General features: G+C 40.8%; 1 protein-coding gene across 1 annotated transcript; it reads left to right on the forward strand.

The window, feature by feature from the left end:
* ngfra (nerve growth factor receptor a (TNFR superfamily, member 16)) lies at positions 1–25,260 on the forward strand. The gene is made up of 6 exons (XM_005921851.2): positions 1–439; positions 3,124–3,286; positions 10,122–10,481; positions 16,590–16,830; positions 18,770–18,987; positions 24,329–25,260. Exons 1-6 carry the CDS (start codon positions 401–403, stop codon positions 24,379–24,381), a joined length of 1,074 nt encoding a protein of 357 aa, XP_005921913.1. The 5' UTR covers positions 1–400; the 3' UTR covers positions 24,382–25,260.
* Positions 25,261–25,943: the final 683 nt, after the last annotated feature.

Genomic DNA, 25,943 nt, shown 5'->3' on the forward strand with positions numbered 1-25,943 from the left:
GAGAGAGAGAGGGAGAGGAGCAGGTTGCACTGCAGGAGCATCAGGAGTAATAAAGTGGAGGGTGGACGTGGCCCTCTCCTCTTTTCGCCTGCCTCCTCCGCAGTGCACTTGCAGTACTCCGGACAGGACGGTCTCCTGCACCTCCTCCTCCGCCTCGTCTTCACTCTGTGTGCTGGTGCGTTAGTGTGTAAGTAGTGGCGCTGCTGCGGAGGTGCACCTACACTTGCAACTGACTCCGGTCCAGAGGTCCCGGACAGACGCGCGATGGTGCGGACTCATTGATAAAATCCGTGCCGCTGGAATTAAAATGAGCACTTCTGCTGAGCGGCTCTCCTCATACACATAGCTCTGCTTTCTCTGCACAACATCTCTTTTATGTGACTCCGGCTGACGAATCAGGATGACTTCTACCTTATCGCTGGTCATTTCATGCGCTTTGGTAAGTAGTCTGTGCAGTAAGTGACTGCAGCAGTACCCTGCTTCTTTAATGCTGTCATTCTTTAAATGGAGTTTTAGTGACCCGATGGACTTTTTCATTTCACTTTTTCATTTTTTTAAGGATTTCCTTTCACTGTGACGTCTCAATAATGATTCCCTCAGTAACATGCCATCTGGAGCTGAAATTGTTTCCCACTTTGCAAATCTGTGCTGTTGCTGCTCCTGTTGGGACTTTCGTGGTGACTTTTTCTTGACCATTGTGTGGCATTTATAATCCGTTTTGAGAAATTTCTGTCATATCTTTGTAAATATGTATTTTATTGCTGTTGTGAGGCAAGCAGTAAGTCGTTTATCTGGTTAAACATGACACGCGGGTGCTGCATGTAGCTACATGTAAACTCATTTGATTATGACTTTGTGGACAGACCAGTTGATGTTCAGCTGTGCGCGCACCCACCTACCCACCCACCCACACACGCACGCACGCAAGCACGCACACACGTTCCCCTAAATGCGCACTTGTACCTCCCTTTTGGTTTTCAGGCATGGGAGAAAAAGTTCAGAAGCACTCCTGGAATTATGTTTATGGAAAATATCTTCGATATCTTCTTCACCCTGGGCCACATGCAGACACCAGAAGCTTCTGGTGGATGCTTTGACCTAGAGTTTAATACCTGTAATGAGTTTATAATAATGTTTTGTCAAAATGTTTACTTTTTAGGGTATTTTGGCCATATTTGGGGTGTTAAATGAAAACCAGAGAAAGATGCTTGAATGTTCATGCAAAAATGTGGATCTTTTTTTCAAATCATATCATTCTTAAAATTAAAGTACTGATTATAGGAAAAAGGTTGATTATAGGAGATGGTGGTAATAAAGCCAGAAGCAGAGGTCACATCCTCCCAGCACTCTGTTAAGTGCACAGCAGCTGGTCTTATTGGGCTGTGTGGCTCAGTCATCATGTGAACAGCCCTGGATGTGAGCGGACACTCTGTTATGACAGCTGGTTTAAAGAGTGGTGACGGTCGGATGCACTTTGGTAGAATTAAATTTAGAAATAAACTCTCAAATTGACCATGAAATTGAAGTGGGAGCAAACCAAGCATATCATAGCTGCGTCACTGTACATTTTTATTAATATGTGTATGCATATTCCTGCTGCCCATTTCACTGCATTTGTCATTAATCTGTGTTTTAGCTGAGTGAAATTCCTGTGAGACGTAAAAGGAAGGGGAGAGCAGTTAGAGACATGAATCCATCCCCTTTAAGAAGGAATGTCTTTTATGGTTTTGGGATCCACCCAAGTTTCATTTTTGCAGACTCAAAGTCTGATAATGTACTCTTACAGATGCAGAAATTTGTGCAAAAACGTTGAGATAACAGGCTGTAAAGTCAGGAAAAATGATTAGGAAGAGGAATGCACCTTGAGAGCAAAAAGTGGAGTGACAGATAGGGGGAAATATTGAGCAAGAGAAGTGGGAATGAGAGAAAGAGAGAGAGCGGTGCTAGCTGCTCAGTACATCTGTTTCTGAATGAAAGCAGGGACAGTAGAGAAGGAGGGGGGGGGGGCAAGGAAGGATGACAGAGAGAAAGACAGAAAAAAGACTGAATTGATGTCTCAGCAAATGTGAATTAAGTGGAAATGAGCTTTTGCTCGTTACATAATAAAAGCCACAGGACATGAAAGTGACTCAGTATAACGCTTTTCTTTGTTCTCCAACGTCTGAGTATGAATTCTTTTCATTTCGCATTGTTGTACACACACCAGCGGAACAAGCCTCAGTTCTTTTGCGAGTAAAGCTGCATGGAATTTATATCAGAGAGGACTGAGGGAAATGCAACACAGAGGAGGGGATAATGGGGGAGGATGGGGCATTACCAGACAGGATATTAGTGACAAATAATTTGTGCATGCATGAAAGAAACACCATAAAAAGCATTTAGAGTGCAGAGACCACATGATTAAATGTGGTGCTTAAATATGCAAAGAAACAAGACTTTAGAATTAATTCATGACCTCAGCTGCTGACTCACACGAGTGAACTTTTTTTTTTTTTTTTTTAAATTTGGGGCCTATCTCCCATTTATTGTTAAAAGTCTCCACAATGTAAACTTTCACCTTCAAACTTAATAAAAAAATGAACCTCCATCATGTAGACCAATTTGAGTAAAGGATGGATTTACACATGCATGTTATGGTTGAGGGAGGTTAGTGAGAGGAAATGCACTTTTACAATTTATAAAGTCCTCACAAGTGTAGAAATACAAGTGCTTGTGCGCATGTGCCAGAGGAGATCGGAAGCAGAGGCTGACATTCACAACAAATTTCACCTTTAGACAGTAATTAGGGCAGGCATGTGTATAATGTCGTGCACCCATGATTTTATGCTTACTGCCCTGGCTGGAGCATGTCATAAGTTTACTATTAGAGCTGATGTGCCTTTAGGGGAGCTATTAGGACAGTTTAGACGACTGCCTTGTTTAAAGTGTGTCTAATGTAGGCGGAGACAACATGATTTATGATGAATCCCAATGGCAGTTAGAGTTAAGGAACAGGTTGGACACCTGGCAGTAATTTTCATCAATTTGCTTTGCCTTGCACGCCACAGCGGTCCTGCGCAGCACGTTTGTCTATGTGTGAAAGTTTGCTCTCCGATTTACTGTGCCGGTGTCCCGGTGTGCCAGGTGGCAGCGGTGCTGGCCTCCAAGACGGAGCGGGCTGTGCTTCTCTCCTGCGAATCTCGCCAGTTCACCAGGAATGGAGAATGCTGCATTGAGTGTCCACCTGGAGAGGGAGTGTTGAAGAAATGCGGCGTTACTCAGACCGTCTGCACTCAGTGTTTGGACAGTGAGTATTGTATTACTGTTATTATTATTGTGCATGCAATTAAAAATGAATAGAGTAATCAAATCAAAGTTACAAAGCAAGTTTCTCTGATGTTGGTTAATATATCATTATTTGGTGAAATGTTTTTGTTTTTTTTGCTTTAGGTTAAATTCTAGAATAGATGTGTGGAGAGTGAGGCTTCAAATCCACTAATTAACAGTTTGTTAACATTTACAGCTTTCAACTTGATTAAATACTGTGCAAACGCTCTACCAATGGCTTGCTATTATTTATGGCTGCAAAACACACAAGAGCCAAGGGGATTTTTTTCTCATTTACATGAGCCAAAAGCATTTTTTTTCCTAACTGTAAAAATAGATTTTTTTTCATTTCCACTAGGAAAACACATTTTTTTTAATGATCAATAGGCAACAATGCATAAACCAAGCAAGTTTCAAAATATTGTATTAAAAGATAACACTTTTGAAACCATTTTGTGATATTTACGGAATTTTGTGTTGCCTTTCCTATTTGTGGCCCTGAAACTTTCCGCCTAAACAAAGCTCAACAACAATGAGTCTTACCGCAACCAAAATACAACCACAAACCATACAAAGAGTTTTCATATAAGTGCAGAGTGGTTCTAATAAAGCAGGTCGAACATGTTTTTTTTTTTTATTACAGGCATTTAAGCAACCAACTCTTAAATCTTTGCATTATAGAACTTTAGGATGCAAAAAACTTGACTCTACTTCTTGTAAGCCCAAAGTAAGAGGATTAAAATAAATCCAGAAACAAATCAAACACAGTATATACACATATAAACTCACGCACAGCTGCAAAACTGAATGTGATTACCAACATAGACACATGTGATCAACACAAACTTTTAACAATTGCATCATCTTTATTTACACATGCCATTCATATTTGGGGGTCTCAAGATCCAAACTAAAAACAAAGATTTTCAAAGCCAGAAATACTGTTATTGACCAATTTGTATAAACTGTATGATCTGTCTCTATCAAGTTACCCCCAAATAATGCAGGAGTTCATCAGTTTGATGCTTGTAAGTGGGTCCAAATGTGTTCATTTAAAGCTCGGCTGAGGCTGTAAACCATTAGGGACTTGCTCTATGCTTTCCCAGAGTTGGGAAAGGTTCCAACTTCGCAACAACACAAAGAAGAAAATAAGATTTTTGCATTTTGTCGTAGCAGTTCTCTTGTTCTGTAGCTCTGTCAGCATGCAAAGTAAAGGTCTCGAGTGTCACTGCGTAGTTCAACAAAAGCTGCAGAACTGTTTAACACTGACTTGTGGCGTGAATCCATTATGGCAACATGTGCTGAAAAATCCTTTCATAAACAAGAAGTGCTGAGCAAAAGTCTTTTAACATCAAAATCTTCCCATGTGCTAAACAGAACCCTCCAAAATATCAACTGGATGCCATTACGAGGGAGATGATTAAATTGTGGAGGAATGATTACGGACTGGCAGGAATACTTTTTATCCACAGAGAATTCAAGTCTTGGACTTGTGAATTTGTTTGCATAACAAATTGCAAATCTCTGAGCCACATTATGTTATTTAAGCATCTCAAGTCGGTCTAATTTCAATCCTTTGAAGTTTTTTTGCCTTGGGTATCTCAAGAGCTGCAGTTGTTGGTGCAAGAACAGGGAGCCAGTTTTCTACATGTAGAGCAAAACAGTGCCACAGGCTGAAAAAACCCCGGGTAAGATACAATGAGTCAATTTCATATAAACCTACTGTGTCAAAGCAAAGGAAGAGGCATGAATTTGACAAAAATGGGCTGATATGCAAAAGTAAAAGTGAAAATTTTTATGATTTTTCCATCAGCGCTGTTGAAAATCCAGATTAAGAATTAATATTATAAATATTAGTTAACAATGAAAAACGCATCTGATAACTTGGAATGACTAAGTGGTGTCTGGAGTCTGAGGATAAGCGCGCTGCTATTTCATGGGCGTCTGGACTTTATCACTGCTTTGACGTCACGAGGACTTCGTCTTGCACACCATATTCCTTTTCATATTGCTACAGCAAACAGTGGCAGATGATGTGTAGATGCTAAACCACAGCTCTACTTTCCTATAATGTGGGCTGGCTCTCTTGACTGTATTTCTGAATAGATGTTGTTTCATTCTCTCCCTCATCCCCAACTCCTCTACACCAATTCTTGTCGTGTCTCCCTTCATCTCCTGTTCTCACTTTTCTCAGCCAGCATGCCGCCCCCCTCCCCCCTCCCCCTTCCTGTTGCTATGACTCATCGTCTGTATTAGCGGATAAAATGGTATTAGAGAGCCAGGCACCAAAGGGCACGATCTGCTCATTTATCATGCATACTGTTACATCAGTGCATCTTTACCAATTTGATCCAGCTAATTAAACCATATTGAAAAGCCTATTGTGCCTCTAACAGCGAACAATTATCTTGCTTTGCAATACAGGAACAGTATTCACCACTGATAAACACTCAACAATTAACCTCAAATACCCAGGAGGTTCAATTCAATTTCCGGTGCAAATGCATTTTTATACTTTTCTGCATTGTTTTTGTTTCAGCAATTTAAATATTAATGTACCTGAACCCCCCCCAGGAGCACAGTCGCTAAAATAAGGCTGAGTGGCGTTTATATACAAGCAAAGGTTAGAGGCTAAAACAGCGACCTTACTCGAAAAATGAATGCTATAAATACATTTTCTAAAGTGCAGATATGAATAATTGAGAAGTAAAATCCAACACATCCATTTCCTGTTTCACGGTAAATAAGGGCAAATCTGTATTCACCTCGACCCCCTTTAATATCCCACTTCCTGAATCCCACTTCTACTCCTCCACCTACCAATGGTCTCCACGGTCTCAGCTCGGGACGAGTGCCAGCATCAGCAGCAATAAAATATTTATCAGTCTCCTTCACTTTCACTGCTGTCATGGGAGATAAGACAACCAGACTTGCCTCACTTAGTAAGCCATTCAAAGGTGCTTGAATGCAATATGTGGGGGAAAACCCCAGGAGTCAATGTGGAAGAGCCCTGCTGGCCAACTGGACTGGGACTCACTGGAAATTAAAGGAAAATTCAAATCATGGAATGTCTGGGGACGGCTGAAGCAGAGCATCAAGTTTCTTTTAACTTTGGATAAAGAAAGGGAAAATGGAGATTTTCTCCTGGCAGGCCTTCTCTGGCTGTAGCAGATGTATCAGATGAAGCTAGTTCCCTACATAACACCCTAAAAAAAAGTGATATTAGTACGGGATGCAAGAGCGGACATTGATTGTTAAATTATATTTTGCCTAATTTGGTCTTCCTTGGAATAGCTACGGTTAATAATATTCCCTCTATGTTTGAAACACCTGTTTCAAATCTGAGGGAAGCAAAGTGGTCCAAAGAAGCAGGGTGATAATTACAGACAGAAATGATTTGTGTTCAAAAAGCCAAATAAAGCCGTCACGCAACTTTCCAAATGTTGATAATTTATCCTCAGTCAGCAGAGGGTCAGCGTTTTGGGTAGCGTCTAAGCAGAAACACGGTACTTTCTGTGAAGGGTAGGAAATGTCCAGCATTGCTCATGCTCACACCTAAAGTGCTGATTGTGAACATCATCAAATAGCCTCAAGGCCATCGAGAACTACATTATTGATGACACTAATGGGGCTGAAACACATCAGCGTTAGATGAGGGGGGTGGTCCTCCTGGGCTGAAGTGGCACAATTTAAGTGCATCGCGCCCCCATTCACGACCACATTTCCCTTTACCCGCAACCACCTTTATAGCCAAACACGATGACACTAAACGCTGATGTGTGCTCATCAGATCTCAGCTGGGGACAATTAGAAAGAAGGCCATATTTGATTAAAGAATGCACTCTCACCTGATGGCCTTTAACTTTCTTCCTTTCTTCTTTCCACATGAAAGCGCTGACGCATGCACCGCAGACACACGCCCACACACATCTCTTCTGACAGTTCCTGCTGAACACTCGCTGCATATGGTCACATTTAGGCATGTTTACGCACAAGAACTGCAAAGGGACTCATGCATGCGAGTTAAAATTAGCGAGGAAGCCTGTTCGCAGCGGGATAATTGAAATGAATGAGGAGGGGAGGTTTACTGGTTGAGCCTGACTGAAATCAAAACAAAGGTTTCAACCTCACAAATTCAAATGATTATTTACTTTGGAGGTCTGGTGTTTGTCTGTGTCTGGATCATTCAGTTAGTGTCACCCTCCTCTATCACTTCTGCCTGCAAACAGTAATAAGAGCAAAGGGTGATGACAGACTCACCCTTAAAGAAAAAGCACAGGATTTGATGCTGTCTAAAAGGAAACTGAACGCACTTACATCCCTGCTTGCCTCATTTCCCGTGACCCTTTCTCCTCCTACTTGTACACCAGCCCTTCCTCAACACTAGAATATGTTCTTTTTGGGGGGGTTTGGGACCACCCTCACAGACTGCTTATAGTTGTGCTGCGTCAAACAATCTAGAGAATCATTCGAGCGAATCAAGCGACTGCTCGCGCAGAGCTTGTTGATCATTCTACCTGTGTCTATATCATTACTTCCATCTGCTCCGCTCAGTCTGCTTGTATAATGTGACAGGTCTCATAGTCGGCCTCTTAGCAGCGCTGCTGTTTACAAGGTGTTTAGAGCTTCAATTGGTGCCAGTGTTTACTTGCCGGAGCCGCTTACAACGTAAAAGCAAGCGCTGGGACATTGCTGCAGGGTTTTTCACACTGACAATATGTTGTTTCTCAACACGACACCCGCTAAGCAATTCCTGTGAAAAACACATATTCCGAAGCATATGGATATGCAGATAAGAGCTCTGCAAGTCCCAGACATCCACACAGGCATGTGGCTTTATTTATAGTTCTGCCATTCCCAATGATTTATTTCCCTTCAAGACAAACAGCACGGAGACGCCGAGGAGATTTTGAAGAGTGTAAACTTGCTACGTGCTCCATTTTTGTGAAATTCATAGTAAAACGAGCAATGTCTGGTGTTAATTAAGCAGTTTATAAAGCTGCATTCTTGTCGCAAAATCTCATGTTGTGAAACCTTTATTCCAAACTGTTGTGTTGTACCCATTGAATGTTGTGTACAACACAACAGTCTTCGTGGTGTTTTTGCAGCTCTCTCAAGGTGACCGCTCTTTATACACACACACACACACACACACACACACACACACACACACACACACACAAAAAGGTATTTGAAAAACAGTGACACTGCCTCTGTAATGAATGTGAGCTTTAGTGTCGCCCCCCACCCCTGTCGGCCTTTCTACTATACTCTCAACTCATTCAACTGCTAAAGCACACTCATAGGGCACACAAACACTCTCGCTTTCACATTGTATGCATAATTCAGCAGGCATCCAATTATATCTGAAAATAAGTCTATATGAAAATGCAATATTAATAGATTACTTTGTGCCCCGAGGAACTCTCAGTGTAAGAATAAGCTAATTTGAGGTCATCATTTCCTCAGTCATGAACTCTCCCAAATCCTCCCGACTCCAAATAGCACAGAAGAACAAATCTGAAGAGCTTGGAGTAATTCAAAGGCAGCCAGTAATAAGTCACCACAGCTTTTATCTCATTTCTCTGATAACACTACTGTGGTCTGATATGTTTTTTTCTCCCTTTGCACACAACTCACAAGAAAAACTTATACAGTGAAATGTGCCTTAAACTCAAGGTTTTTTGCACACACACACACATACCCTGTGAAGGTTTAGCAAACATATGACACAAACCAGAAATAACATGTGTTTTATATAGATGATGCTACTACTCAGTCCGCCAGTTTACACACTCTTACTTCAGGCAGATCAAAGAGTGAAGCTTAGCTAATATTAGCCTGTGTTAAACCTAAAGCTAAAATATCTGAAGCTATCCTACTGAACAGTATCTGCTTTTTATGTTGTTTGGTACCTTGCAGTTAGACGTTTATGCCTATTATCAGCATTTGTGATGATGGTTATTATTTAGTCTTACTTCAGTTACAAAAAGCTTAAATAAAGGCGGGAGTTGCATTGGATCATTAGTGTAACTCCTGGAAGTGTTTGCCAATTTCCATTAAAAAAATCCAACCTTGGTAATAAAGTGTTATTTTCTCTGGGTTGTCTTTATCTGTCTGAAGCAACTTGGTAAGAACTCAATGCGCCTTTTGCGATACATTACTGGGTAGTTCAAATAGAACAGTCTTTGACTGTAGCGCAATTCAAATTCCATATCTGTATTTCTCCCTCACCTCATGGTGTTATCCTTGAAATCAAGGAAGATCAGCAAGGAAAAGAAACAGGAGGTCAAGTTTTAAACATACGACTGCAGCCTTACATTATGTTATGATATATTCAATTATGATATGGCAATTAAAAATTCTATTTGTGCTTTTAGATCAGTTTATATCATGACCAGGTAACAAAAGTATCTTAATTTACTTAAGTCAGTGATGATGACTTTTAAAGACAGGCTTTCAGTGGAAGGATGTGGATGCACCTGCATTTCACTCCCCGCGTATGACTGAGATTAAAGCAGTTTACTCAGCGCAGCACAAACACTCTGGGATCGATATCATAATGAGCACAGCAGGCTTTTGACTCGCTCCCCAACAAGAGCACCTTTCTTGTCCCGAAGCACAAATCACTAAAGAGCCCAGTGGATCAATGTGTCCTTCCTTTTAATGAATGTGCAGTAAACATGATTAATGTCATTATACTCACTGTTTTTCTCCCTGTTTATCTCCTCACATTTCCTTCTCTCTTCATCTTCTAATCTCTTTTATTTTTTTACTCATCTCCATTCCTTTCAAACCTTTCCTCTAATGTGTAGGCGAGACCTTCTCTGAGAACTACAGTCATACAGAGGAGTGCAAGACATGCACTCAGTGCACCGGGTTGATGCGGATGGAGACGCCATGCACCGACTCCAACGATGCCAAATGCATTTGTAACTATAACTATTTCTTCAACACTGTAACTGGCCGTTGTGAGCAGTGTACGGTATGCCCTTTGGGACAGGGCGTGTACTCCCACTGTGATCACGATCACGACACGGTGTGTGAGGAATGTGTCGACGAAACCTTCTCTGACGAGGAAAACTCCCTCGAACCCTGCCTGCCCTGCACCATCTGTGATGAAAACGAAACACAACAAGCTAATTGCACGCCAACCAGTGACACTGTCTGCTACAGTAAGTCTGCACTGCACGCTCTGCACACTCACGTTGGTTTCATATAGTTGAATTTTTTTTAAAGGATATTTTTTCACCTTTGAACGAAACCAAGGTAAAAACGAACCAAGATGGTTTCTATGTCAAACATATCAGGGGTAAAAGTCCGTTTAAAAAGTTTTAAAAAGTAATTTTAAAACAGCATCATATATGTCTCAGTCACATTTTGCACAAATCAGCAGGGGTAACTTCCACATGTGTGGGAACAAACGTGGTCAGAGGTCATCCCTGGTCTGATTTTTAAACAGCAGGATGTTCAAAGTTTTAGCATTAAAAGGTCAAAGTTTGCTGCAGTGTCAACAAAGGGACAATGAATAATCGTCTCGACCACAAAACAGAAGCTCAGAATGTCAGAGCAAAGTCAAGCTCCTTGTACCAAAGGAAGCTATAAATTCGCTTGGGTTAGACAAGGCGTGAAATTGACCTCATCAGGGGGCCGCAAAGTTCAAATCTATGGGGTAAAATGTCTTCGCTGGTATTGCTCTCGATTTCCTGTATGAAAAAATGTTCTTCTGCATTATCTTATGGGAAAGCATGCTTGAACCAGTGAGGCAATTTTGGATAAATGCTTCAAAGAATGATCGTAATAGATGGAAAACTGGCTAAAGGCCTACTAATCTCTTGTGCACATTATCAATTTATTGAAAAATGTTTATGTATAAATTTTGGTATTCAGCAAGGAGCTGTAATAATCCCCTTTTAAACGTTGAGAGGGTTGAGATTTCATGGCCTCAAACACTGGTGGTGGCAGGTGGATATACCAAGTTAATGAGCCTCAGAAATTTGTCAAGCCCATGTTGTAGTAGAGAGGATGACTTGAAGCTTCTTATAATAGATTCTAATGGCAAAAAAGACAATGGAGAAATGAACTGGAGGGGAAAAAAGCAGGAAAAATGACTCTAAACATACATAACAACTTTTACATGAGCGCCACATTTAGCATTTTATTATTAATTGATCAGTAAGATAATCTTTTACACCATTCAAATTATGGTCTATTTTTTATATTGTTTGCCACCATGATAAAATGATAAAGAAATCAGACAGATTAATTGCTATTTTCAAAACTAATTAATTAGAGTGTGAAAAACTAAATTTTTTAAAAAATTAAAATTTAGACTTTAGTTTTAGTTGCCTGAATAATGCATTGGCTCATCTCAAAAATATATATGGTCCAGGCATATAATCTACTTCCACTTGGAATTTCAAAGTAATGCCTACCATTAGCCTGGCCTGTCCAAAAATATCTGCTGTCCCGTAGGCCACAATGCAGCCTTTTGCTGCCCATTTAGCGCCCACCCAAGCAGATCAACTGTGACCCGCCTTGTCCTGAGTGATGGTACTGCAGCAGCAGTAACGGTGGGGACTGGAGATGGCATGATATGTGACTGTTTGAAAAATAATAGCACCAGTGGGCCTGCGGGTAATGGCTGCAGTCACATGCGGTCATGATGATGCTTGCTGACCTTACATGGTGGTCTTTGATACTGTGCATACAGTAAGCTTGGTATGACAAAGGAGAAAGTGCCTTACTGGTAATTTTTACAGGAGGAATTTTTATATTTTATTCTTATCCCGCTGCCTTATTTCTATACAGTAAATAAGGTGTGATTAAAGCATTTTAAAGTTCCCAGATCTCCATATCCAGCTGTCACCAAGTGTCAATTACATGATACAATGACAGAGTCAGAAAGAGAAAGAGAGGGCTGCCGCATATGTGCTGTGCTGGTATTCTATGCAGAGGGGTCGATATCAGTCCAGGGATTTCTTCTACTTGTGCTCAGGTTTCGCTGAGTGACCTCTATGAGCACCCACACTTGACTACAGTATGCACACACACACACACACACACACACACACACACACACGCATGCAAGCTTAGTCGTCTCCAACTTCAGACACACAAATGTTTTATATGAGCATCCCGAATCAATACAACTGATAGCAGGCTAACATGACGCGCGCACACTCTTCCCCTGCCAAGTGTGATTTTATTCCTACGTTTTTCATTAAAGACGCTGCACATGCGTGAACCTTTTTGATCTGAAGCTGTAAACACCTCCGCCACATTTTATCGAAGACCTTTGATCCGGTTGGCCTTGAGATAGCTTTTCCAAAAGGTGTTGTCCGGCCTCCAGTTGAGCAGGTTTGCATTAAATGTGAAATGCTGAGCATCTGTTTGACAGCTTTTCCAAGAGAAGGGGAGTGAAAGATTAAAAACACAGATAAAGCAGACTTCTTTGCTCTTTTTTACCCCACGCTCATCACCTTCTCTCCTCCCCCTCTTTCTATCTCTTCCCACAGTGGCCCTCAAGTGGCTCGGTAAGCGGAGTGGTGGAAGTTGGCCAGTGTGCATTCAGTGCCTCCACTGCTGCAGTATAATTACTCCTGCTAATCAGAGCACTTTACAGCAGCTCCTCTGTTCATCTGTACCCCCTCCTCCCTCTCTCCTAACACTCTGCCTCTCTGTCTATCCTCCCCTCTACTCTTCCTATTAACCCCCCTCACAGAAGACAGAGCGCTCACTTGAATAGTTCGTAGTACGTGTGCGTATGATAGATGTGTGCACGGCAGGCAATTGAGATAGAAGCTGAGCTGAGACAGAGGGAGAGTGTTTGGTGGCTGATAAAGAGGTCATTGTGCGTGTTCTGCGCCTGATAGTTGCTCATCTCCACCCTGAACTGGCAGCAGTCAAGACATCAACCACTGCTCAAGACCCTGGGGTTAACTTCACCATAAAGACCTCAATGGCTCATAAAAATTCAATCTTTTTTTTTCTCCCCTTTTGGTCCACACCCCACTAATAAACACATCTCCCTGAACACACAGGCCCACGCTCATAAAATCCAGGGTTAGTTTTATTTAGCGTCACGATTGTTTTAAACCCTCTGCTCCGAAAATTAAATTGTTAAAGTTCCACTGCTGCCTTTAAGCTCCTGCTCTGTTCCAGTTAGTGTATGCAGCCTCTGCAGGCTTATATTTGTCCTTTGGTCTACAGCCAGAGTTTTTTTTCTTCAACCTATAGAAATGAGAGCATGAAGGAGTCACAATAAAGACGTAGCACACTGTACTTTATGTGTTGAGTCAGAGTTATGCAAAGGATGCTCCCAGGAGAGCTGTCGTCTTGGCTCGGAAAGAGATAAACGATTTACAGCAAATCCTAGGTGAGACTCGTACTGTAAGCATACATCTGCATGTAGGGAGCACTGATTGCACCAAAGCGTACTTACAGAAGAGTGACATGATTTAAAAGCCAGTGTGAAGACAAAAGTGTAGGGATTGCAACTTATTTGACAAACTGTATATAAGCCTAGACCATCTGCACACTTTCACACCTTCCATTCAAAATGTGCTCTATTTGTGAGCTCAGGTTGCATTGCTAATACCATTAGCCATCCCTGCATTAGCCGGATGATGTATGGCAGAGCTTAGGAAACCTGACTACATCCCAGGAAAGGTCAAGAAATGCATGTAATACAAACACCCATGTTCCACTCCCTCCTTTTAGACAGATCCCAATCAATAGTGCCGCTTTAAATAGGTCTCCGCATTATTTCTGTTTCTAAGTATGGCTCTGTTGTGCTCTGTTTTTCTGTCCCACGAAATATTTTTTCTGCTTTTTCAGCAACCCAATACCCTTACGACAGAACTGCCCCGCCACAGTCATGCAGAAAGACAGACCAACGTGGACTCTTAATGACAAACAGAAAAAAAGTCCAGACAAATTGCCCATCAAGATGCAAATGAACTATTAAAAGAATCATCCGTATGTAATATATGCAACAAATCATCATGAAGAAACCTGAGTATTTGCTATATCAGAAGAAATAGGACAGCTATTGGCTGTCATGGTCCACTGAATATCTTTTTCGTGTTGTTAACATCAGCGGTCACAGCAATCATGTGGTGTGGTTTTCCTTCCATTACTAGTCTTGTCTGGAAGATTGTTCCCTTACTCAATATCCAACATTCATATAATACAGAATATAAATGACATAACACTGATACATTCGAACCATGCATTTAAAGTACGAGCTAGAGGGGAGGTGGGTTACAAAGTAGCTTGTAGATGTGTTAGCAGGAAAGTTGACCCTAGTTTTTTGGTGGAGCCTTCAAATGAGTGATTTGCCAAAGACGTGTGAAACAGAGTACCAGCTCACTGATGGTCACCTGTTGGAGTTTTTTTTTTCTTTTTAGGTTAAATATAACTATGCCATTAGAATAAATTCTATTTAGGGGGCGCTAGCGAGCCAGCAATGGAGTAGGAGTTTCTGAAGGCTCCCGCTAACCGAGTTTCAGAATAAATTCTATTTAAATTTTAATTGAATTCTTTATATATAATTATTATTTAAAAATGATGTTATATCTGATTTTAAATACACCATGTTTAAAGGTTATATTGTACTTATTGATAAAAGCTTAGAACACAGAAATATAATATGTGGAAACCAGATAGCAGCCCTAAAAAAAATCATAACATCTGTAAAGAGGGGACACCGAAAGTATTTCGGATTGAGTGTCCCGGTGTTTGGCCATGAAGGAAACCCCAGGAGTCTCCACAGGGTTAATCCTGCAAGTGCAAGACAAAGCTAATGAGGCGCAGCCTGAGGTTCTGGTGGGAATTACTGGCTCAGATCTGAACCAGGCTGCACAACTCCGTCCCCACTCTGCTGTTGTGCTCAGAGGGGTCTTAGATTTGCCTGGACAGACCTCTTACTTGGCCTTTTCGACCACACTTTGACAGAAGGCATAATCTGTAACCTTCTCTGCAGACCTTTTCTGTCATCTAACAGAATCGCTGCTTTGTAACTTGCAGAACTTTTCAAAACAAATGCATAATATGACAGGAGTGTTGGAGAGATATGATGGATGCATTGTTTTTTCAGAAGAAGCAATGCCATGGAGCTGCTGCAAAATGGAAAATTACATTGAAATAATTAATGGAGCTCACAACAAAAGAGGAAATAGGACAATTTATGAAAATTACTTCTTTACAGACATAACTATGATAGAAACCAGACCCGTCCAGTAGCACAGTGCTCTTCTCGCTTCTCTGGCCTCAGCAAAGGCTAAACTCAATATGATGACCTCGCTAAAACCCCAGACTTTGTTCAGCTAGAAACCATATGGCCTCAATGTTGTGCAGTGCGCAAAGATCACACAGATGGAGATGTGGCGAGAGGAGACCTGGCATGCAAGGCCCAAACTTGGTGTGGGGAAAGCTGAGTGTGTAGTGGGTGGTGGATATTTACCCCCTTAGTTAAAGAGCATTCCTTCTTTCTGCACAGAGCAACTCAGGAAGAACCCATCTGTCTATCAGAAACAGCTGCTACATGAGTGCAGCACGCCAGACATCTGCTTGGGGACTTGGTGACTTGTTTGATTATGGTATATGCACGGGAATATACAATGAAATTAATACATTAAGGTGTTGATTTATACACAGGAAGTGAATAAAGTTTATATGTATATTATACTATATACTTCTATGACTTCTTGGTTCTCAGAGAACTATCTCTATTTTTGTAATGTTTGGATTTTTCCTTTTTTTTAGACAGTAATGGATGAATAAAAAGATTTTCCCAGAAGTTGTCATACAGTACTCCCCTTAACATTACAAGCAGGGCAAAATTTTCCAGTGCTTTGGTTTATGATAAACTATATATAGCAACAACAAGTGGTGTTGCTGTGAAACTAAAATGGTGAACGCTGTACAGAAAGCTGGTAAAAGTCTCCATGCTGCCACTGGCACAGCCTCCTCAAAATATTGAGCTCAGAGTGCATCATGTTAACTTCTGAAAATCCTGTCAGCAATGACGCAGTGGAACCAACTTAAAACAAAAGGGCAGTTCTAGTGAAAAGTTTACCTACATTCATCACGGACATAAATGCCATGGTAATTTGGAGCTTCCATGCAGTACACAGTCAGAGACAGAAATAAATATTTTTTGAGCCTGCAATGTGGACAGAATCTAATTGTGCTCTATTTCTATAGCTGTATATAAGCAGTTTAAATAACATGTTTCCTGTCTCATAAATGCTCCTGTCTCTCTGTTTTCTTCCTTATAGATCCTAGTTTACCTACCGATGTCATTCCTACCTCCGATTTGGATATATCTTCATCCTCCCTCCCTGATCCCTTCCTTCCTGATGCCTCCTACAGCCCACTGCCAGGAGGAGAAACGACTACGTCCAGCGCTGGTTCTCCTCGCTTCCTCGGTCACGGCCTCAATGAAAACCTCATACCCATCTACTGCTCTATCCTGGCTGCCATGGTGGTGGGTCTTGCCGCTTATCTCATCTTTAGGAGGTCAGTTTGTGAAGAGAAATAATTAAAAGCAACTCTATGGTCAAGGATATTGGCTCATTTGGGTTTTACAACTTATTCAAAAATATTGCCTGGTGTAGAATGAGTGAACAATGATGGTGGTCTGAATGTTGCTTGGAGCGACATCTGCCCCAGGCAACATCTGGTTGAAAAGTAGTAGTAAGGTGGCTGGTCGAATATTAATTCCAGTTGCGGTTGAAGAGGCTTTAAGCCATTTGTGCTAAAACACACCATAACAAAAAAACCCCAAACTCAGCTCTTAATACTTCAGAGAGCTGTCTCTCTCCCTTACTGTCTCTCTTTTGCTCTCTCTCTCTCTCTCTCTCTCTCTCTCACACACACACGCGCGCACACACACACACGTTAGTGAGGACGTGCAACCACACATGCAAGCACTCAGACAGACAGATACAAACCCAGGCTATAACACATTTGAAGCAAGTAAACAAGCTCATTAAGAGCATTGATTGTTTGAAAAGTGCCGACCAGAGGAAATTTGAGTGCCAGATTTATCAGCACAGTCACGCACACATCTGGTTAATAACCTCATGTACTTGTTGACATGCATAGACAGACTGTAAATTACATGAATTTCTTTAACACCCAGTATTTTATAAGAAGAGGTGTTTACTGTACTGTACCACTAAATACCTCATGAATATTTAAATTACTGATTCACATTACTTTATCTTCTACAAGAAGAACACTTTGTTGTATTTCTTTTTTATAGTATTTTGTATATTTATTTTTATTTAGTGTTTCTTTTTCTTGTAGTTGTATTCATAACACTAATTATAATTCTGCTTTCTAAGATTCTAGTACAAAATATAACTATGCAGTTTACAGTGATAATGATGACCCATAGCATTTTCTGAAGAAATACAAGTGAAAGTTACTCCATTCTAGCAGCTGGCTGTTGAATTTGAAAGTGGAAGCGACAGCTGTGAATGGATATCTATAAGGTGTTAGAAGCTGTAGCTAGTTAGCTAACTAATGCATTGCAATGAACTGATTTAAAATGCTGTCTCCATCTGGACTTTATAATGTCGATCACACTAAATGTTTGTGGCAAAATCTTTGTGTAATTCACAAATAAGAAACAGAAATAGATGGAAATGGAAATATTCTTTTTGCATAGGACTGTGGAGCTAGTTAGTCCATTAATTCTGAGGATGATGTAAAATATGAAATATAGTTTACTAATTTGTCATTTTAAGGCTTTTGATTTAGAATGATCTTAAATACTAAATGTGTTTAGCTAATATATCCAGTAAAGTGGGCAGAGCAGCTGGGATCTTCGGGTGATATTTTTAGGGTTCTAGCATTGTCGTAGTTCTTTCAGCATAATAAGTAATGTTGTTGCAACTTTCATCATTGCAACTGACTAATCCTGCTAATGTGATGGTAGTGGGAGAAGTTTGAATGCAGTGCTTTCTGGGAGAAAAGGCTTCCAGACAGAAACACTTTAAGGCAGGAAGGCTTTCAAAGGCCAGGTGAGGTAATACAAAGAGTGGAGCAGGTTGTAATGGATCCGGTGGGTAAAACGTGTTTCATCATTTGCACTGAAGATTGTTAAATATGATGTTTTAGGAACAACACCAACGTTAGGACATCAGCTCCCACACTGTACTGTAGATAGAGACTTGAAAGGGCCATTTGCAATGTAACACAATGTAGGTAGCTGATAATGTGGTGATAAGCCACCCTCTTAACCTCTTATTGACTTCTGTTTGTCTATTGCAGAAGATAAGAACATAATTTTGTACATTCAATAGTTTTGTTTTTGTGTTTCTGGTTTTAGAAATGCTTAAAAAAAGCCAAAGAAAAGTAATACTTTAATGAAAGAAGATTTGTTTTAGTTTAAAACCATGACTGTATCTTTATCGCACTGGATCTTATCTGATGTGCTACTTTTCCACAGGTGGAATAGCTGCAAACAGAACAAACAGGCAGCTAATAACCGTGGAGCTACAAATAACCAGATGGTGACGCCGGAAGGAGAGAAGTTGCACAGTGACAGCGGGATCTCAGTGGACAGTCAGAGTCTGCAGGAGCAGCAGCAGCAGCAGCAGCAACAGCAGCAGGCCCAGGCTGAAGTCCAGCCTCAGCCTTCGCACTCTCATACACAGGAACAGATAGGTAGGCTCAAACCCTAATCCCAGCTTTTCAGTCTTTCCGTTTGATAAATGGGTATTTAAATATCCAAAATGCTTTATCTTTCATCTTTCTGTCCTCTCTTGCTTATTGCAAATCAATTTCCCAGTTCCATGAAAGCATAAAGTGGAAATTGCGTGACCGTGTTCTAATAAAATGATAAGCCTGATGGGAGCTAAGGTGCTTCGCTCCATGAAAACCTGGCCTCTCATCACAGAAACTTAGACTCATCCCAGACTAAATACATTTTTCCTTCACGTGGTATTACTTTCGGTGCCAAGGAAAGTCTACCTCGATTAAATCAAGATATTCTACTGAGATTTTATCAATGTGTGTAGTGGTGTTTTTTGAGCATTGTGCAAGCTTTTCTCTCAGAGGGAAGACACATTTCTGCGGGATTGAGATCAAAAGCAGTATATCACCTAACAGCAGGACTAAAATCTACATTTAGCTGCCAAAGGCAGGTAGGTGAGGCCAAGTCTTACAGGTATTCACGATGCATTAGACTCAAGGAATGCACAGACTACGGCTCTGTAGGAAACCTGCCGTCAAAACAAGGTGAAAAATTTCAGTGTTGACAGAATTTTGACACAGATTCCATCTCAGTCAGTACATTGGAGGAATGTATAGACTGGGTATGTAACTGTATATGTATGATCTGTATTTGACTTTACCACTACTCCTCCATATATTTGTCTCTGGGGACTTGGGAAGTGTTTCTGGTGTAGGTCTTTAGGACAGATTGTGCAATGCAGACATGAAAGCCAGACAACATCTAAAAGGTTTGTTTGGAAGATGAACTCAATAAATGATGTCTGGCTTAGAACCAACATTATGCACTTTACTAATCTATTATAAAGCAATTTACCATGTCCTTAATTTACTTCTTGTAATGCAGTGCATTAAGATGGAGAAACGCAGAGATGAACTTTTTTGTGTGTGTGTTTTTGTTTGTCTGAGATATCTGCCATTACTGTTAATATAGATATATTAAGATAACTCCGAGTATACATTTTTTTTTCTAGTGCTTTGCCATTTTTGTCTGCAGGCCAGAATTTCTGTGCTTCCTACTAAAGGCATAAATATTGTTAAAAACTTTTGTTTGTTTTAAATAAAGAGCTGTGGCATTTTCAAAATTAGCTGGGAACTTTAGATTGTAGGGAATGTTACTGGATCAGGAGAAATCTGTGCATTTTGGGGACTAACTTGCAGATTTATATATGTTAAAGCAGCATGAATGTGTATGTTGAAATGTGTTTTGGATTGTTGGGAACAGCAGTACTTTTTAGCAAATTCATTATCAAGCTTTGGATGTAAAGGATCAATATGTTAGAGGGATTTGATCACAATAGCTACCCCCCCCCCCCAAAATGCCGGTATCATCCCTTAACCAGTACAAGAAATATAAATGCAAACATTGAATTATTACTATATTTGAGCCCAGTTATCTCAAATTATACCAGTCTTTTATGACCATCTAATTCTCCTTTTAAATCAATATAAGATCAGGTGATTTCATTCGCTGCATAGCACTGAATATATAAACGCGAAGAATGAGGCTCGGTGAGAATTGTCACTGAATGTCTGGAAAAAAAGAGCCTTGGAGGATAAAAGTAAGTGCTCCAGGAATGTGAGGTGGCCTCTGCACAACACTGAGCCATCCATCGTCCTTCAATTCTCAAATAGCACTTACAAAATGAAACCAGCTTTTTTATTTGATTTATACATATAAGACTGAGTTTTTTCCTCTACTGAAGAGGTCTTAAGTTCACTCGTGATCTTGTTTTCAGTTGTTCTCGCTTGTCCTGTTCTTTCTCAGGGTTTTATTTTTCCCTTCCAAAGCATATTGTGTAAAGATTAAGAAATTGTTATAATAAGGATAATAGTATGCGAAGACAAACAACTGACAAATCCTTGCTTCTACAATCCGAACCACTGTGTCTGGTCTAGGATACCCATTACATTCTAATGAGGCCTGGAAAAAGCTCATTTTGTTCTTGTGTTTTGTTTGAGTACCTCTTTTCATTCTTCCACTCAACAAATGTGAAGCCCGCTGTATGTCGAAGAAAAGAAAGGAATTTCTTTTGGAGGCAAAGTTTGGCATTGGTTCATTGAGAGGATGACTGCCTGCTTAACACTGTCACCTCTTTAACGGACTGGCTCATTAGCAGGTGTTACGAGATGGGATCCAGGCCTGGGCTCCAAATCTGATGTAGTATCAGTGTTTAGCACGTGCTAATTGGCATTACCACCGTCTGTCGGTGCGGAAGCCATTAAAAAGGCAGCAAATGTGCTTGTGCAGGGGGTTGTGTGCTCTTACACAACCAACTGGGACTGTAAAAAAAGCAAAGGAGTGAGAATATGCGCCATAAATCCATGATAATCGCAGGGGGTTTCCTGTTTCCACTGAACCATAGTTAACTGGTAGCTAAAGTAATGGGAACAGCTTCAGTCAAAACAAGTCAAAGAGGCTTTTAAAACCAGAAACCGAGCACTGAAAATGTCCCCTCGCTTTGACTGACACACTCAATGAGGGTATTCCCTGCATGATTCACTGGTGAGGGGTGAGACCTCCAAGATGAAGGGTCCTCAGCCTCATTTCTGTCTGCTCATCTGAATTGAAAAGAACCATCTCATCTGTGCAGCACCCCTCCCTGAACTCTCCCTCGCTTACTGCCTGCTTCCCCCTATGAATTGTGCAGATTATATGTGTTTAAAATTTAAACGAGACCTCATTGCCCAACAAACTGAGTCAAAGCAGGTGTCAGTCAAAAAATATTTAAAGGATTGTCAGAGTCATTGGAAAAAACAAAAGACCTGATGATGAAAGGGTAGAAATTTTAATGTCAAAACTGACCTAAAATAACACTGTAGCAAATGTACAGTCCCAGATTTATGCTGCTTAATCTTCCTATGAAAGCCACTGACAGAAGGTTTGCTGAAAACGCAGAGGGACGACAGTCTTTATTGCATCACTACAGTCCACCTCCATCATGGGGTTTACATGTGGGATTGCGTTTGAGAGCCCACGGTACCTGCAGAATCTCAGCAGTACATTCTTTACTCTGTAACATTATACAGCTGAAAGTTACAGTAATAATGCAGCTGAGTCATGTTACAAATCACTAATGCAATTTCTGCAGTACAAGAGGGATGACTCATAACTGGTTGTCATCCTCCCACATTAGCAAGTTTGCAAAAACTTCTCTGGGTGGAAGTATTCTCACTGCTGTTGTTATCTGAATAATGAGCATAGAAGTAGGCAGCAGACACCCCGCGTGAAATAAGTATGTATTTGGTGCACAGTAGAGCTGCAATGAGTCGACTAACTGATTAAATTATTCTAAACTACTTTAATAATTGGTTAAGTGGTTTGATTACCCTGAAGATGTTGGTTTAACAAATCAACACACTTGATGGTATCAACAAGGATTTAGGCTGTTTTTTCCCCCAAAGCCAGAGTCTTATTATTTCATCTGTTTTTGTCAAATCCACAATCAAGGAGCAATTAGGTCTCGGAAATAAGTTCACAACTAAACTAAATATTCACCCTCTAATGTCCTGACTAATATTCAGCTTCCCTTTTTATCCCAGGATGTAGAAGCAAATTTCTGAAGTGCTGGGAACCTGGTGACTAGTTTTTTGAATTAGCCTCTGGGGACAACCACCAGCTGGGGCTTCCAGTGTAGAGAACAGGCATCTGGTGCAAGACTTGCTGCTCTGTAAACCAGTGATTCTTTACAAAGTCAGATACATAAAAAAAACAAAACTATAAAAATCTAAATTATGATCAGAGCCTAGCTTAAGGTTCAAGGTTGTATTTTGGCAAACGAGTTCACTCTATTGCTCCCACCATGCGCTGTTGTTGGCATTGTGCAAATGCACAATTGGGTACAAATATCTTGCCCCATGACACAAGTGCATAAGCAGATATTTGATATAAAAAAAGACTATGGAAATTCATCAGCTTGGTACATGCTATCACAAATGCCTGATGACAAATAAAAATACAAAAAAGAGGGATCAGGCAAATTTAGCAAATAGGTTTATAATTTAGGAAGAAAAGACTGTGTTCATGCAGGGTTTAGTTAATCAAGTAAACACAAAAATATGTAGTATCCTTTTAAGTGCCCTAAAAAATGAAAATGGATTTAAATGGAATAAAATTAGTTCTGAAATGAATATAAGTAGTGCTATTTGATAGTAAACTATCAAAAGAAAAACAGATATATATGTGAACATAGTAAAACACTGACTCTTAAACTTTTCCTTTTGAGTTCTTGTGACAATCATGAAACCACAAATCACAATCACAATTGGCAAATTTCAAAGCTTAACAGTGGCTTTGGATCCAATCAGGATTCCCTGAATGTTCTGATTGGAAAAAAAAAAGAGTCTGTAACAAGGCTTCGCTCTGATGGGGAGTTCACGTTTCAGAGTAGACCTGATTGAACTGGTTCAGTGAAAGACAGCTTGTATTGATTCTCGGAATGAGGTCGGACTTTATAAAACAGCCATGTGGCTATTATTATCAATGCTGCCTCTGAAATGAGGTGCATTGCCAGTTCAGAAACAGTTGGACTGAAGCAGAAGTGCAGGTGCAAGCCACTGTGTGTCTGTGTGCATGAACTTGTGCGTGATACAGATGGCTGGGCACTGGCCAGTGTCAGAGTCTTTCTGCTCTGTGTCACTGAGGATGCCTGTAGAGTGTCTGTTTAAGCAGAAGGAAGAGACGAGTGCTTTGGACTGCCGCTGGACATAATCAGAGTAGATGGAGAAAGGAAGCAGAAAAACTGGGTGTAGCGATCTTAGTGCTCTTAGTGCAGTATGATGTTTGGAAAAGGATTTTGTAGGAGGAGAGTGACACTATAGGTAGTCCCTTCTTCAAACTGTGTTGTACTGTAGTTCACTTTCACAAGTCTTCATTCCCAAGGTGTTTCCATGGTTTCCCTCAATCAGCTTTGTTTCCCATCCTCATGGAGCTAATGATCCAGTTTAACAAGCTTGAATGAGTGGATGACACCATAGGGCCCTCTACAGGGTAATGTGTGATTATCCAGAGTTTTAGAGGTTTTACATGACTTATAGTAAGTAGTTTATTTTTTGGTGAATGGATAGTTATAACATTCAGGTGATTAGAAACATTTCCTCGTGATTAAGAAACTTTTTGAAGAAAATAGAACAAGGATCTTTCCAGTGCGAGACACAAGAAACAGTGTTGGTAGGAGTGAAATTTCAAGATAATAAAAGAAGAGCTCTACAACTAAAAAAAACCCACCAGTGTCTTCTTTTCACAGCCTGACATATATCTTATCTTTTTCTGCAGTGGTTAGGGTGGATGGGGGCCCCCAGCCTGACTCGCCTCCCCCTGAAGTCTGAGGAGACGGAGGCCCGAGACAAGGAGAAGACAGTGGGGACTTAAACAGTGGACCAAAAGGAAGACAGGCGGCCACAGAATGTAAAAACTGACTCTGATTTATATCTGAAGCTGCCACAGAGCGACATTTCGACTGATAAGGACCTCCCAGCACCTTTGGGCCACACGCTGACTCTTCCTCCATGCACATACAGTGTGCCTGGACACAATCTCTTTGGCAATATCAACCAAAATCTGAACCTGTGTTACACAGATAGGTAGATATTTGCCAGTGCATCTTGTATTACCTGACTATTCCAGTAGGACATGACATAATTCTCACTAGCTGCCAGTTTAGAACCTCCTTTCCATCTCAAAGCTTTTCATTTACCTTTAAATTTTATGATCACTTGCAATGAAACATCTATGCCTGATAGGTAAATAGGTAGAAAGACACTTCATTATATTCCCTCTTTTTTCATGAGCATCGAAGAGACAAAGGGAGCTTGTCCGTCTCACATCTTGCTCTGTGGCGTCCCACTCTTGGATAATCCTCTGCCTCTCTCCACGAGATTCACTCTATTAGACCCCCACTGTCATCAGCGATACGAAAAGCAACAGGGGAGCCGTGAGTCACTCCCAACTTCTTCTGAAATTTCTTTCTCTTGTATCATTTAACCACAGATGCGTTTCATGTCATGTTGTCTTATAAAAAGTCTGCGTCATTGTTTGAGATTGGCTACGCCGACTGATGCGAGTGACTCATATTTGGAAAAAGAGGTTAACTGTTTTTTGTTTTTTTTTGCCTCAGTGAGATGCTTCTTCCTGACTTTCTCTCACAAACTAACCTCCGTTACGGCACCTAAAAAGGATTGTGTTTCGGTAATTTCACGCTTTTAATTCAACATACGCAAATGTATATCTTCTGTTTATGGTGCGGTAGTTTAATTTTGTGGCTTGAGCTACATGGCTGATTCAGCAGTGGTCCTCCACACTCCTCCGTGGAGCCTGGATGTGCAACATGAGAGGGAACGTCTCTGCATTGTGGAGCTCTGCTGACTCATTGCAATGAGTTAACTTGCCTGATGGGAAGGGGAAGCCGTCTAATGAGCAACAAACTACGTCATCAGTGCTCATTAAACTGATGTTTAAATGAATCTGGGACACAAAATCAGCAACAAGGAATCCCATCTATAACAATTTACGCTTACTGAGTGGAAAATTGGGACAACCCTCAGAGGCACACTTTCATTTCATAATCTGCACAAGCAACTACATCTTCACATTCTCACTCTTGCAGTCTTTCATGCAGCTTTGTCTGAGTCTGATAAACAGTGTGGAGGTGCTAATGCTTTGCCGCTGGCACTCACATCAACACGGGACCCATTAGAGAGACATCCTGACAGGCAGGTAGTAATTACCTCAGGGTTTCAGCTTCATTTACCCTCTGCTCCACTCTCATTGGGATTAATGCTGTGGACAACAGAGGGGTGACTACGCCCTCGCTGAAGCCTCAACGCCACATTACAAATCCTTTATCCCACTCTGAGGCTGCTGACATTTACTACATTGGCTGGTGATATAA

This window comes from Haplochromis burtoni, unplaced genomic scaffold (genome assembly GCF_018398535.1).
Source record: "Haplochromis burtoni strain Fernald_Lab_line unplaced genomic scaffold, NCSU_Asbu1 Contig_52, whole genome shotgun sequence".
Classification (NCBI taxonomy): Eukaryota; Metazoa; Chordata; class Actinopteri; order Cichliformes; family Cichlidae; genus Haplochromis; species Haplochromis burtoni.